This window comes from Mus caroli, unplaced genomic scaffold, assembly GCF_978045245.1.
Source record: "Mus caroli unplaced genomic scaffold, Mus_caroli_1 scaffold_11, whole genome shotgun sequence".
Lineage (NCBI taxonomy): Eukaryota > Metazoa > Chordata > Mammalia > Rodentia > Muridae > Mus > Mus caroli.
In genome coordinates this window covers 112429520-112444310 of record NW_028227266.1, presented here as the reverse complement: position 1 = coordinate 112444310, position 14791 = coordinate 112429520, and the positions used below count along the sequence as shown (strand labels likewise).

The 14791-nt window shown below is 42.9% G+C and overlaps 1 protein-coding gene across 22 annotated transcripts in view; it reads right to left on the bottom strand.

The window, feature by feature from the left end:
• Clasp2 (cytoplasmic linker associated protein 2) overlaps positions 1-13629 on the bottom strand; it is a 172765-nt gene extending 159136 nt beyond the window's left edge. For all 22 annotated transcript variants that reach the window (XM_085828098.1, XM_085828101.1, XM_085828103.1 and 19 more), the window contains exon 1: positions 13234-13629. In XM_085828098.1, coding sequence (XP_085684224.1) covers positions 13234-13428 — 195 coding nt within the window. In that variant the 5' untranslated portion in view covers positions 13429-13629. The remainder of the gene's footprint in view (positions 1-13233) is intronic.
• Between the last annotated feature and the right edge of the window lie 1162 nt (positions 13630-14791).

Below are 14791 nucleotides of genomic sequence, written 5' to 3'. Positions count from 1 at the left end.
TCCACTGTCTCTAAATAAATACCCAAAATATATCTTATTTAAAAAAAATGGTTTTGGTTTGGTTTTAGTTTTTCAAGACAAGGTTTCTCTGTATAGCCCTGGCTGACCTGGAACTCACTCTGTAGCCCAGGCTGGCCTCAAACTGAGAAATCCGCCTGCCTCCACCTCCTGAGTGCTGGGATTAAAGGCGTGCACCACCATTGCCCAGCAGCTAAAAAATGGTTTTTTTTTTCTTTTTTCAAATTCTTTTTTTTTTTTTTTTTTTTGGTTTTTTTTTTTTGAGACAGGGTTTCTCTGTATAGTCCTGGCTGTCTCACTTTGTAGACCAGGCTGACCTCAAACTCAGAAACCCGCCTGCCTCTGCTTTCCGAGTGCGTGCGCCACCACGCCTGGCCTTTTTTTTTTTTTTTAAAGGGGAACCGAGGGACAGTAAACTGGCTCAGCAGGTAAAGCCCTTGTAGTGCAAGACAGACAACTTGTGTTCAGCCCTGGAGCCCACATAAAGATAGAGAGAGCTGACTCCACTAAGTTGTCTTCAGCCTCTACATTCACACCATGGCATATGTCTTCTTCCCACCCCAGTAGCACAGTACCCCATCTCTGCAACACACACACACACACACACACACACACACACACACACGAGTCCTAGTTGGGTTTCTACTGCTGTGATAAACATCATGACCAAAGCAACTTGGGGAAGAATAGTGAGGTAGAGGGAGTTTACTTCATCATACAGTTTACAGTCTATTTTGAGGGCAAGCCAGGGCAGAAACTCAAGACCTTTGGGCATAGTGGTGCATCCCAGCCTCCCTAAAGGCTGGCAGAGGCAATGGAAGAATACTGCTTACTAGCTTATTCCCATGGCTCACTCAGCTTGTGTGTGTGTGTGTGTGTGTGTGTGTGTGTGTGTGTGTGTGTATACTCACACACACAGCACAGGACCATCTGCCCAGAAGTAGCAATGCCCAGAGTGGGCTAGATCTCTCACATCAATCATTAATCAAGAACATGCCTCATTTGCCTATAGACCAATCTCATGGAGACACTTTCTCAATTGAGTTTTCCTCTCCTCAGATGACTCTAGTTTGGGTTAAGTTGGCAAAAAGGAAAAATTAAATCTAACCTAACCATCATCACCTCAGCATCATAACAGTAATACAAAAACTTTTAAATACAATGGAGGAGGACTGGGGCTGGGGCTCAGTTGATAGAAATCTTGACTGGCATGTATAAGTCCTTCCATGAGATTCTCAGCACTATACCATGGCATGTTCATAATCCCAGCACTCAGTAGGCAAGATGCAGGATGATCAAAAAAGAATTCAAGACCACAAAAGAGCTAGCCAAAAAACAAGCAAACAAATAAAACTACCACCACCACCCTAAAAAAAGAAAAAAGGAAAATGCAAGACCAGCCACATAAGATCATGTCTCAAAAAAAGTAAGTTTTAATCAATAAAAATGATTGATATAAGTAAGTACCGAAACCAATGAGTTCAGTAAAGCCCTGAGATTATATGTTGCTATAAAAATCAGCTGTGCTGGGCATGGTGGTGGTATATACCTCTCCTCCCAGCAGAGAGGCAGAGACAGGTGGATCTCTACTGGTCTGCATAGCAAGTACCAGGACAGTCAGGAAAAAGCTTTAGACTCTGTCACAAAATGAAATAAAACAAACAAACAAACAAAATCTGTGAGAATTCCTGCTATGATTCTAGTACCCAGAAACCTAAAGCACAAACATCACAAATTCAAAGTCAACCTGGGCCACAGAGTGAGACCCTGCTACCAAAACAAACTGTGAAACTTCTACACACTAGCATTCAAAAACTGAGGAGTAAAACAAATTACAGTTTGTATGTCTAATATACCCCCCAAAAGTCATGTGTTTGAACTGGTCCCAGATGGTGGATCTGGTTATGACATTTTTGAATTATGGCCTATGTAGCAGAAATGAATTGCTGGAGACAGGCCACCTGGACAGACAGACACACACAAACTCTCACTCTCCCTTTCCCTCTCCCTCCTCCCCTCTCTCTCCCTCCTCCCCTCTCCCCCTCCCTCCCTCTTTCTGGTTTGAACTCTATGCTCCCTGATCCACCAGAACATGAAGAAGCCACACCACATGCTCCCACTGCCATAAACAGAACAGCTCCAGCCTCCATGCCTTCTAGACCAAGATGAACTGATGGCCTTCCTCCCTAAAATTGCTCCTGTTTAGGTATTCTGTCACAGAACAAATAACTAACACACCCGGGAAATACAACAATTATATAAAGTCAACACACAAAAGTTACAAAATGTTAATAAAATAATGCAGGATGAGCTAAGGAAGTTCAAGGTTGCAATCCCAAAATTCCCAGGTTTATTCAGAGACTTAAACTGGTCTTGAAATAAAAAAGTAAATAAATACATGAATAGAATACACAACAATACTAAATTAAAAATAAAAAAGCTAAGTCAAATTACCTGATTTCAAGACTTTATACGAAACTACAACAATCAAGAAAGTATAGCTGGGACTGAGAGATGCCTCAGCAGTTAAGGCATCTCGGAGAGAAGACCCAGATTCAAGGCCAATCTGTGCCACATGGCAGCTCAGAATTGTCTGTAACTCTAGTACCAAGAGATCCAATGCCCAATTCTAGCCTTAGACACCAGGCATACATGTGGTCACAGATATGCATGCAGGAAAAACACCCACATACATAAAAATTAATTAACTTCTTTAAAAGGAAGTATAGCTATCAATAAGAGAATGAACACAGGGTTTCATGAATAGAAGACAGAGTACAAAATAGACAAGAACTAGCTGATATCTAGCAGCTGTACAAAGGCACTCAAATGAAGAGATTAGTCTTTAAACAAATGTTGCTATAATTAGATGTCAACATGCAAAATGAATAGGCCTCAACTTACACATGACGTCACTTAAAAAAAATAAACAAAAACCATATCAAAGATATAAATGAAAATTACTTTCTTTTTTTTAAGTGTTAGGTTCACAAAAATGGTCCATTTATTCATTTTATTTTTTGCAGTAAGTGAGGGGCCTTTATGCATCTATCTATGCATAATTTAGACCCCGTTAAGGGCATAAACACACTGACAGACTGCTCCAATTTACCATACCCTAAGCACAAAAACAAACTGCAACGAACAAACAAAAAACAAGAACTGTTTCTACATTTATCAATTAAAGCAAATTTTTAAGGGTTTTGTTTTGGTTTGTCCTTAAATCATAAAATTAAGATTTAATAGTCAGGACAAGGACTGAGGAGATGGCTCAACAGGCACTTACAGTCAGGACCCACAACCTGAGTTCAATCCCTTAAACATCTGATCAAGTAGAGAACCAACTCCTCTGGGTTGTCCGCTGACCTCCACAAGCATAGCATACTCAAAGGGACACATACACACAACTAGTTAACTTTTAAAAAGCCAGACCTGGCAGCACAAGCCTGCAATCCCAGCATGCAGCAGGCTAAGGCAGGAAGACTAAGATCTTGGAAGACTGTAAGAACTTGGATACACAGTAACATCCTGTCTCGCTTTTTAAATTTAATTAAAAACTTAATGAATGCTATTATCCTGAGAAGATTCAGTATCCAGGATCATCTCCCTGTTTTCCTTATCAATCTTTCTCTCCCTTTCTCCTCCTCACCTCTACATCCCAAATGGTGGGTCATGTTTGAGTAATCTGATGTTAAATGAACATGCTGTTGTCATCTTAGCTCTAGTTTCAGTTCAATAGAATGTAAGATCTTTTAAAAAGTTTAGATCAGAAATGTCAGTCAATGGCTGGCTAGAGGGCTCAGTGAGTAAAGATACTTGCAGTAAAGCATCAGGACCTGAGTTCAATCCCCAGAACCAACTTAGTGGAAATAGAGTTGATTCCTTAAAGTTCTCCTGATTTCTGAGTTTGAGGCCAGCCTGGGCTACAAAGTGAGTTCCAGGACAGCCAGGGCTACACAGAGAAACCCTGTCTTGGGGGAAAAAAAAAACAAACCTATATAAAATGTCAGGAGCTATCTAGGCAAATACGTTTTCTGGAGATGGCCACCACTTTTTGCATGGCCTGTGACAGGTAGGCTCTAGCTTAAAGGGCCTTCAGAGATTTTATCTCAGGATTGCTTCTTACTGTTGATCTGCCTTTTCCTATCACTATGACAGAATCTAATGATTCTTGGGCATCAGCCTACCCTATTGGGCAGATTTTCTGCAGATCAACATGAAGATAATCTTTCATGAACATTGTTTAGATGAATTAATGATTGTATAGAATTCCTGATTTTATTTAAATAATTTTAAAAAGAAAGTTTTAAGAGATAGTTTTAGTTGTTTTGACAGAAAGATATAATAAAGGTAGAATCAAAAATATAATGTATCCATTCCTGATAGAATTTAAGTAAAGGGTGCATAATAAGGAATACGAGTTTTTACAATTATACTACAAAGAGATATAGACTTGGGACAAATTTGTGATCAAGGAAAAACATTCTTTCTAGGTCAGGACCATGGATGAAGCCACAGGTATGCACCATGATAAAGCAAGGCCATGTGAAACTGTTGGCTTTGAACTTATAATGAGCTTATAGAATGAAACATTGCTTTGAACCTAACTATCAACATCCTTCTGTAACTCCCCTTTTGTGTAACATTTTAACTACAAGGTAATTTTCTAAAGAACTTTTGTCTAGGTATAAGAGGCAAGAGAAAAGAAATAAGGTGGTAGATTCTAAGGCTCTGTTCCATCTAACCACCAAATATATGTATATGGCTTGAGGGGGCTCTGCCCCATCCATCCAAATGTATATATGTATATGTATGCTTGTCTCTATGTATGTATACACAGACGTGCATAGGTATATGTGTATGTATGTAAGTACACATGAACACTTGTGGAGCTGATGAGACAGATGGTCAGAACGTATGAATGCATGACTGTGCATATGTCTGTGCATGTTGTCTGTGTAAATTAATTTTCTTTTTCTTCTTTTCCTTTCTCTCTGGTTCATGAAGAGTTAATGAGTCCAAGCCTCTCACCTGGTAAGTAAAGAGTTCCTTAAGCAACAGAAAAAAGAAACCAGCACAAAATAATAAGAGTTGCAGAGAAAAGAGTGTTTATTAGCACAAAATAGTGAGAGGATTACAGAGAAGAGAAACCAGCGTTTATTACTACAGAGCAGTAAGAGAGTTAAGTTTCCAGAAGCCATCAGCTTCTTTTCCCCAGAACAGGAAGAGAGTTACAAGGCCACAGATCATCAGTCTTTGGCTTTCTTCCACTTCAGTACATGCGATGCCGGGAAATTCCCTGGCAATGAAATAGTAAATGATCACCCCTGAGTTAAGACTCATGCGTAAGGACGTTCTACTTGTGACGTTGGCAAACCAGACAAGAGTGTTTGGCCTGTAGCTATCATGTAAGCTTAACTCATAATCATGGATAGTCTTCCACTACGGTGGATAAGAAGAAAACGTCTTGTTCATAAAGGACACACACCCACAATGCTCCTCTTGCTGAAAACAAGTTCATAGGACCTTTTTTTTTTTTTTTTTTTACAAAATTAACTTGAAGAATCTAAGAAAAAAATTATAAACTCTAAGAAAATGAGTGAAAGAATATTACAGAATAAGTGACCAAGCAAATGAGCATACAAATACAAGTGAAATGAATAAAACTGAGTGATCTACAGTGTCAGCAGAAGAAAAGACACTGGCAAGGTCTAAGGAGAGAGAAAAAATAAGTGAGTGAATGAACTCAGAAAATACACTCTAAGTGGGGCCACCACAGAGTGCAGCAATCTAAATTAAGCCCAGTTAAAGTGGTTTTGTGGTTTTTCTCCACTGATCGGTAGCACTGGGTCAGGTATGAGAGTTAGTTGAGTTAACCAATACTGTGTTTTATTAAATAAGGAACATAAAGCAAGAATAAAGAGGGAGATGAGAATTAAGAATTCAAAAAGAATGGAGCTTGAGAGATGGCTCAGTGGTTAGAAGCACTCGTTCTTGCAAAGGATCCAGGTTCAGCTTCCAACCCCACATGGTGCCTCACAATCATCTACAACTGCAGCTGCAGGGACTCCAATACCTTATTCTGACCTCCAAGAGCACTCAGCATGTACATGGCAGACATGCAGGCAGGCAAAACACTCATACACATAAAATAAAAGTTTAAAAATGTAAAGAGTGAAAGCAGAGGAGGTCAAAGCTTAATGAAGTTGGGCATAGTGATGCACAGCTTTAATCCCAGAAGTCAGGAGGCAGAGGCAGGCAAACTTCTATGACTTCCAGCTAGTCTGGTCTACATAGCCAAGTTCCACGACAACCAAGGCTACTTAGAAAGACCAGGTCTCAAAAAGAAAATAAAGCTAAATGAAACAGACAAGCCGGGCGGTGGTGGCGCACGCCTTTAATCCCAGCACTTGGGAGGCAGAGGCAGGCGGATTTCTGAGTTCGAGGCCAGCCTGGTCTACAAAGTGAGTTCCAGGACAGCCAGGACTATACAGAGAAACCCTGTCTCGAAAAACCAAAAAAAAAAAAAAGAAACAGACAAGAGACAGAATGTAATGAAGCCAAGTGTAATGTACATACACCTATAATCCTACTAATTTTGAGTGGAGGTAAGAGGTTACAAATTCAAGGCTAGCCTAAACAATGATGCTGCTAGAAGCCATTTCTCTTTTACAGTTTTACAAAGGGGTCTTAATGACAGAAGTCCCATGGGGTGGTCAAGCCAGTTTTTCATGTGTGTATGTGTATGGGTGGGGCACACAGGTACAATACATCTATGTGTGTGGAACAGCTAACGATCACAGGTGTTGGTCCTGACTTCCACCTTGTTGGAAACGAGGTGTCCTCTTTTTTTGCCTATGTGTACTCATGTGGGCCAGCTCACCAGCTAGCCAGGGATCCACCTAGCTCCTCCTTCCATCTCCTACAGATGGACTAGGATTACCAACACATGCTTTCCACCATCAGTCTTTCTTCATGTGGGGTACAGGGATTCAAAGACAGGTCTTCGTACTTCCATGCAAGCTTAAGTTTAGCCACTGAGCCATTTCCCAGCCCAATTAGTCAAACTTCTAAGTCCAGGTATACTGAAGAAATAGTCTGCCAATAACTTCATCACATTCAACGTCCGAGTCACTCACAACCACTCATCTGTAATGGTCTGTACTGGTGTGGTGGCACCCCGGCAATTACATGTTCTGCTGCAGCCATGACTACTGTTATATCCTCCTGATTAGTCAGACTGGTGGTACATTTAGACACCATCAGCCTTCCATATGCACAGGTTCTGCATTCTCAGGTTCAACTGACATCAGATGGAAAATTTTAGAAGTAATTTCAAGTACACTGGAGAATATATATAGGCATATACATCATTTTATATAACAGAACCAAGCATGTTTGGTATTGAAGGGAAGGAGAGCTCTAGAACCAATCCCTTATTGATATTATGGCAAAAGTATACTTTTTTCTCTTACCATTTCCTTTATAGTATAGTTAGGATATTACAAGGATCTTTTTAAATGATTTACTCGATACCAAATATGTTATTTCAGAATTGTAAAAGGAGCATTAAAGGAGGACACTAAGTTAGGCACTGTAGCTCAGCACACAGGAGCTTGAGGCAGGGGGATACAAAGTGTCCTGAGCCATACATTAATGCCCCGAGAGAAAGACTAAACTCTGACTCCACTGAAAATCACTCAGGACAAAGTCTCATGTATATGACCAGACTGGCAACATAAAGAGACAATGTTAAACGTAAAAAAAAGCTAAAAACAACCCAGTTGTTTATCCTGCCCAACAGGTAATTAAGAACAAACAAGACATTATGCATGGATAAGAGGAAAACCTTGCCTCCTTTCTCTTAACCAAAACTCCCATACTTGGAATAACAAGATGGCACAGCAAGTAGAGGCAATAAAGCCTGACACCCTGAGTTCAATCCCCAGAGCCCATGTGGTAGAAGCTGACTCCTACAAAGTTGTTCTCTGACACCCCACACACATATACCCATACTCTCTCTCAGTAAAATACAGTAAAACTGGTATATATGTGGTATTTAGCAGGAAATATGACTTAGGTAACACTGTTATTATTAGGAGGTATATGAATGCCAAATGGGGGCAAGCAAGATGGTTCAGGGGGTCTCTGGGTTAAGGTACTTGCAACCTGAGTTTGATCCCTAGGACCCACGTGGTAAAAAGGAGAAAAATGTCTCCTGTAAGTTATTCTTTGGCCTCTACATGTAGACTGGGGCACAAGTGTATACCTAGATTCACACACAAATGGCAAATGGGCTGTGATCTTGGACACCCAGAATTAAAAAATACTAGCACATTTGTAAGTCTAGTAGTGTGCATTTATACTGTAAATGTTAGTTATTGATGCAGGATATGTGATCATACCATGAACCCTAAGACTTTGTTAATTACTGGAAAAACAAAACAAAACAAAAAACCTGTTTCTCGTCTGGTGGGGCTCAGCCCCTTAGCACACACCTTTAATCCTTCTGGCTGAAATACAGACATGCCCTTAGTACACACCTTTAATCCCAAACAAGGAAGGTAAATTTAGTTTGTAGAAGGAAGCACCCATGTTTGAAAGTGATGTCTAATTGAGTGGCAGACAAAGTGATGAATCAGAGAAAGAGCTGATATAATAAGCTATGCCCAACTCTCACAAGAAGAGACAGGAAAGGGAAGCTACTTGAGAGGCAGTGCAGAGAAGACCAAGGAGGCAGCTTTTCCAGATAGACAGGATGCAGAGGAAAAACAAGCTAGACACAGGTGAAGACAAAACAAGCCAGAGAATGAGAAGGAACCAGAAGATTAGAACAGACTGCTGCAGTTATTTTGAGGTCAAGCAGAGCAAAAAGAAGAGGGAAGAAAGGGGGTGGGGGGAGAGAAAGAGGGAGTAAGCAAGCTAGATTGAATCACCCATTGTGGAGAGGGATTTTGAGCCAGAACAGCTCAGTTGAGTTGAATCAGACATCAAGTCCAGAAAGAGGTCGAAAATATTCTAGACCTATTTAAGATTTTACAGAGCTTAGACGCTTCCAGGACTAGGCCTAGGTTAGCAGACAGAGTCAGCAATTGGAGACAGCAATTACTTTTGGAGAATAAAAGTTATGATTACAAGTTATTATTTTCAGGGCTATACAGAGAAACCCTGTCTTGAAAAACCAAAAAGAAAAAGAAAAAAAAAAAAAAAAAACAAGTTATTATTTTCAGTCAGTTTACTGTTATGTTTATAGGCAAATGTAAATTTTTTTTAACTCCTTAAGAAGTACAAATTAAAAAGAAAGAAAAAAATGAACATTCACATCCTCTTCTGCTAATTTACCAGGGCTCTGACCTAAGTCAAAATACTTCTTAGATCATCTTTTCTACAAAAAAAAGGACATAAGGTCACAGATACCATGCAAACTTAGCCCTTAAGACAGACCCTGAGACTCACAAGGCCTGCTTTTAAATGTTGTTTCTCATTTTTGCAACATGTAAGAAGGAAACTGTATTAACATAATATTGCCACAAAATCTACAAGGCTTTTGGAAAAACTCAAAACACCAAGTCTATATATCACATATATACTAACTCGCATGCGTTTAAGTCTTTAGTTATGACTTCACCATGAGAGTCGAGATCCCAATCATCTACACATTTTAACTTGGATAGCAAACAACCTTTCCAATGGAACGTAGTCAAAACCAGACTTTCCATGCCTTTGTTCTCCTGGTCTCCAAACTTAGCAAGCAGCATACCTATCCTATTGCTCAAGAAGGCAGTATCCCTAATTACGGTTTCTCTTAATTCTCACACCAATCCAAAAACAACGACCTACTGGACCTACCAAAAAATTATGTCAAGTGGTTAGCTGGTGGTACACACCTCTAATCCCAGAACTCAGCAGTTGGATCTCTGTGAGTTCCTGACTAGCCAGACCAGCCAGAGCTACATAGAGACCCTGTGTCCTAGTTTCTGTTCTACAGTTATGAAGAGAAACCACAGCCAAAGCAATTTATAGAAGAAAGCACTTAATTGAAGGCTTGCTTACAGTTTCAGAGGACTAGTCCATGAACATCAGAACAGGGAGCAGATTAGCATGGTACTCAAACAGTAGCTGAGGGCTTGCATCCTGATCTGAAAACTGGGAGAGGTGAGACCAGGCCCTCCCTCAGTGACGCACCTGCTCCAACAAGGACACACACACATACACATATACACACACACACACACACACACACACACACACCTCTCCTAATCCTTCCTCAACAGTCCACCACCTGGAGACGGAGTACTCAAGACTCAAATATACTAGCCTAAGGGAGTCACTCTCATTCAAGTCACCACATCCTGTCTCAAAAAAAAAAAAAGAAAGAAAGAAAGAAAGAAAGAAAGAAAGAAAGAAGGTAGAAGAGGAGGAGGAGAGAAGAGAGAAAAGAAAAAGAAAGAGAAAAGAAACAGAAAAAAAATCACAGCACTGTCCCTGCTACCAAATCAGGCCTTACTACCAAGGATTTCTTTTGCTATTCCTTTCCTTTCCAACTAAGAACTAAAGGACTGTCCCTTATATAAAGCCTACCACGTTTAAAATAGGATCATGTGGCCTTAGATGTACAGTAAGTTTGAGGCCAACCTAAGCCCCAGGAAACCCTGTTTCGAAAAAATAAACAAACTTAAACCCTGTACATCTGTATATCCACTGGCCTCCAACTTTGTCTTAACACCATACTAATTATACTCTAGCTATGAGAGCTGGAGAGGTGGCTTGGCAGTTAAGACCACTGGCAGCCCATCCATAGGACCCAGGTTCTATTCCCAGCATCCACATGGCAGCTCACAACTGTCTGTAAGTCAAAGGATTCAAATGCCTTCTTCTGGTATCTGTGGGCACAAGCCATGCACACATACACAGATATGCATGCATTTAAAACAGCCACACACATATACAATAAAACAAAAAAAAATTTTTTTAAAACTAAAAATAACCAGGAGTGGTGGCACATACCTTTAATCCCAGTCCTTAGGTGAGAGAAAGGAGGTAAATACAGGCCTATCTCTATGAATCTAAGGATAACCTAGTGTACAAGTGACTTCCATGCTAGCCAGGGCTACATAGTGCGAAGTGAGATCTTGTGTCAATAAGTAAGTAAACAAATAAAACCCAAATAACAGGCTCACTAGAATAGAATACCCTCTAACAAACATTAGAAAAGGTTTTATGCTAAAATATTAAGTACTGAGAACTAGTAATTTCTGAAGGAGAGAAAACTGGGTGATGAGTGCCCTTGAGTAGAGAAGAAGGCATGGCATCTAATGGCAGAGCCAAGGAACTGACCTAAGAAGACAGGTGACTCATTCATGTACCAGAAATAAAGACTAATGAGCAGCACTACCAGAAAGTGTTTGACAGAGCTGTAAGACCCGTGGCACTTCCAACTGCTCAAATTGTCTCAGGCTAAGTATCTTGTAAGGAACATGGAAAGAATGTGTGAACATCAGATACTTCCTGGAAGGACTCTAGCCAGTTAGCTGGATGCTCAGAGATGTGACAACAGAGTTGACAACTGTGGCATCACTACTGCCACTTGCCGACAATCATCTGAGGGCTGCCAAGGCTCCAAGGCAATCCACTGTCAGTGTGGAGAATGAAGCCCAGCAGCTTCCTCTAGAGACAGTGAGCCAACATTACTTAAGGGCTGACTTCCCACAATAGCCAGTGCTGCAACACAGCACAAAACAGCCATGCTGAGCACACACGTGCCTTGCTTACACAGTAAGGGGAGCTAGATAATTTCTTCAAAAGAAATTAATACTCCCTGTATTTTAGTAAATATTAGCTTTCCCCAAGCCCCCTACCCTCCCACACCTTTTTTTTTTTTTTTTTTTTTTTTTGAGACAGGGCCTCATCCTATAGTCCAATCTGGCCTTAAACATCATAGGGGAGATATTTTCTTCAGTGATGCAGCCACTAATAAGATGCCCATGTTCCTTTATAGAACCCTTCACCCATACTCCTTTAAATAACCTTAAGCTTACTGATTCATTTAATTAAAAAAAAAGATACAAAGGTAGAGAGTAACTATATGGAAATAGCAAGAGTGGGAAATAGCGGTGAAAGTGAACAACATACATTAAACAGATGCATGAAGATGCCATTATGTACATTTAATAATATGTGCTAGGAAAACTTTATTTTAAATCTTGCTAAGTCTAACCTTCCTACAATTCCATAAAGATCTCGTCATTAAAGCTGCTAAATTGTACAGTCTGTTTTTCTTGTCTCTATAGATAGAAGCTTTCAAAGTACAGCCTATTTGCAGGATACATCACTAAGAATCATTCCATCCACGGGACGCTCCCGCCTGCATTTTAAAGCAATACTGCCACCAGAAGACTAAAAAGAAAAGTAACCACTAACAACTCCAGCTAATTACAGAATATTCACTTTTCTCCATCGGTGGCTACATTAACAACTCCCTAATGCTGACCGGACACCCATTCCTCCTCTTACCTCACGCCACTCCTCCCCACTCCCGGTTTGTTTGCAGCATCAACTAAACCATGGTGTTTCAAACCTAAGTTCGTCCCCAACTGCGGGAAGAACAAGAGAACAGATGAGCGGTCAACGGCTTTCTGCTGTCAATTAAGGGAAACGTGAATAAATGCCATGAGATGAGCAGTCCTTCCGTGCGAAGGACCTGAATAACTCGCCAACGGTGCTTTTGGGAGATCTCAACCTTCCCGTAAAGACTACGAAAGAAAAGAGGGAGAAAGGGAGAGGGGAGAGGAAAAGAGAGGAGGGAGACGGGGAGGGAACGACAGAGGAAAGAGAGGGAGAAAGAAGCAAAAAAGAAAAAAAAAGGAAGAGAGAAGGTGAGAGAGGAAGAGAGGGTAGAGAGAAAAGAAACTGGAGATTAAGTACAACAGAAACCACTCGGAAGAGATGAACTTGACGGTCCAACTTCACGCCGTACCCAAACGCCCCGTCTCAGCGCAGGCGTTGCCCACGGGCGTGGACAAACGTTACAAAGTCTTCAAGCCTTGGACCGCAAGTTACCACTTTGTAAAGCGCCAAGCAGCACCGCAACGTGTCACCGAACCGCCGCCTGGGGCCGTACCCCAAGCCCTGGGGGGCGATGCCAGCGCGTCCCCGGACCCCGGCGGCAGCGCGCCCGCCCGCCCCGGCCGCGCGCCCGTTCGCACCGCCGCTCACCCGGTAGTTGCTCGAGCCCACCCAGCGGGTGAGCGCGTCCACGGTCTTAGCCAGGCGGCTCGGATCGTCCTCCAGGTCCGGGATGGCTCCGGGCGCGCCGAGGTAGAGCAGCAGCTCCTCGCCCGCCTGCAGCCGGCCGCTCACGTCCTTCTGCAGCACTTGGGCGCAGAAGTACTCGGCGCCGCGGGGCTCCATGGCCGCGCCCGCCACCCCTCTCACGCCCGTCGCCCCTCACACGCCAACTTTCCTCGCGGCACCGCCGAGGCGCGGCGGTGAAGCCTCCGGGACGCGCCCGACACGCAGAGACGCCGCTCCCTGGGGTGCGGCGGCCGGCGGGGAACGGCCCCCCTAAACTAATCAAACTCGGCGCCCCCCGTCCCAGCCCCGCTTCAGAGGCTGCGGCTGCCGGCGACGTCAGCGCGCGCGTGACGTCAGAGCGACGCGCCCGCCCAGCCTCCCGGCCTCCCGGCGCGCCCGAGCCCCTGTGGGCTGCGGCCTGTGGCGCTACTGAGGGCCGGAGCCTTGGGCGGTTGGGGCCGTGTGGGTCGCTTTGCGTGGGCGACCCTGGAAGGCCCGTGTGGGAATTCCGGCATCTCCGGCGCTTCGCTCCGCCGCCATCATCAAGACTCAAAACTTTCTGGTACTTCTCTCCCTGCTCCGCCCCTGCCGTCTCTTAAAACCGGAATACACGGGTCGCGTTCTCCCTCGGCACAGGCCTGGCTGTCCCTTCCTGCTGCCGCCCCCACAGTCGCCCTGGAGGACTTTCTGTTTCCAGTTGATACCGAGGTTTTGCAAATGGACCACATTTTCTCTTGACGCACTTTCACCTCCCACCCTCACTCCGGGAAGCCCCCAGACCGCCGTTACCCACTAACCACCTCTGCCCTGGGCGATTCCAATTTGATTTTTGTTTGGACAGAGACTAAAGACAGCACAGGATGTCCTCGAACTCACCCTATAGCAGAGTATGGTCTTAATTTCTGGCCCTACCCCTGCCTCCCAAGCCTGAGCCACAGAACTCGAGTTTTGTTTTGGGATGGCTGGGGCTGTTAATTTATAAGATTTCTTTTTATTTCATGTGTACGTGTGTGCACCTGAGTGTGCCTGTTTGCAGAAGCCAAAAGAGGAAGTCAGATCTGGATGGAGTTAAGTGGCAGTTGTAAGCCACCTGATGTGAATGCTGGGGACCAAACCTGGGTTCTCTGCAAAAGCAGCAAGCCCTCTTAACTGCTGAGCCATCTCTCCAGCCCAGTGTTGTAGAGAACAGGTTTAGCTGTGACACTTGGACGAGTCGGGAACTCAGTCTCTTGCATTCTAAATTTATTTCTAACACGGTAGGGTAATTTTCCATTTTTTAAAGTTATGTAATTCCACGTTGTGTTCTTTTTCCTTTCCTTCCCCTCTCCCAATTTCTTTAACCCTGATCTCAATATCCCTAGGGCTCAATCTGCTGCTGTAACCTTTGGGTCTAACTTCTCATAGCAAAACGTTGGTATTTCATTCCATGAAGTACGTATCTTAAAAGTCTCTACCTTTTTATACTTAATCATTCCTCGTT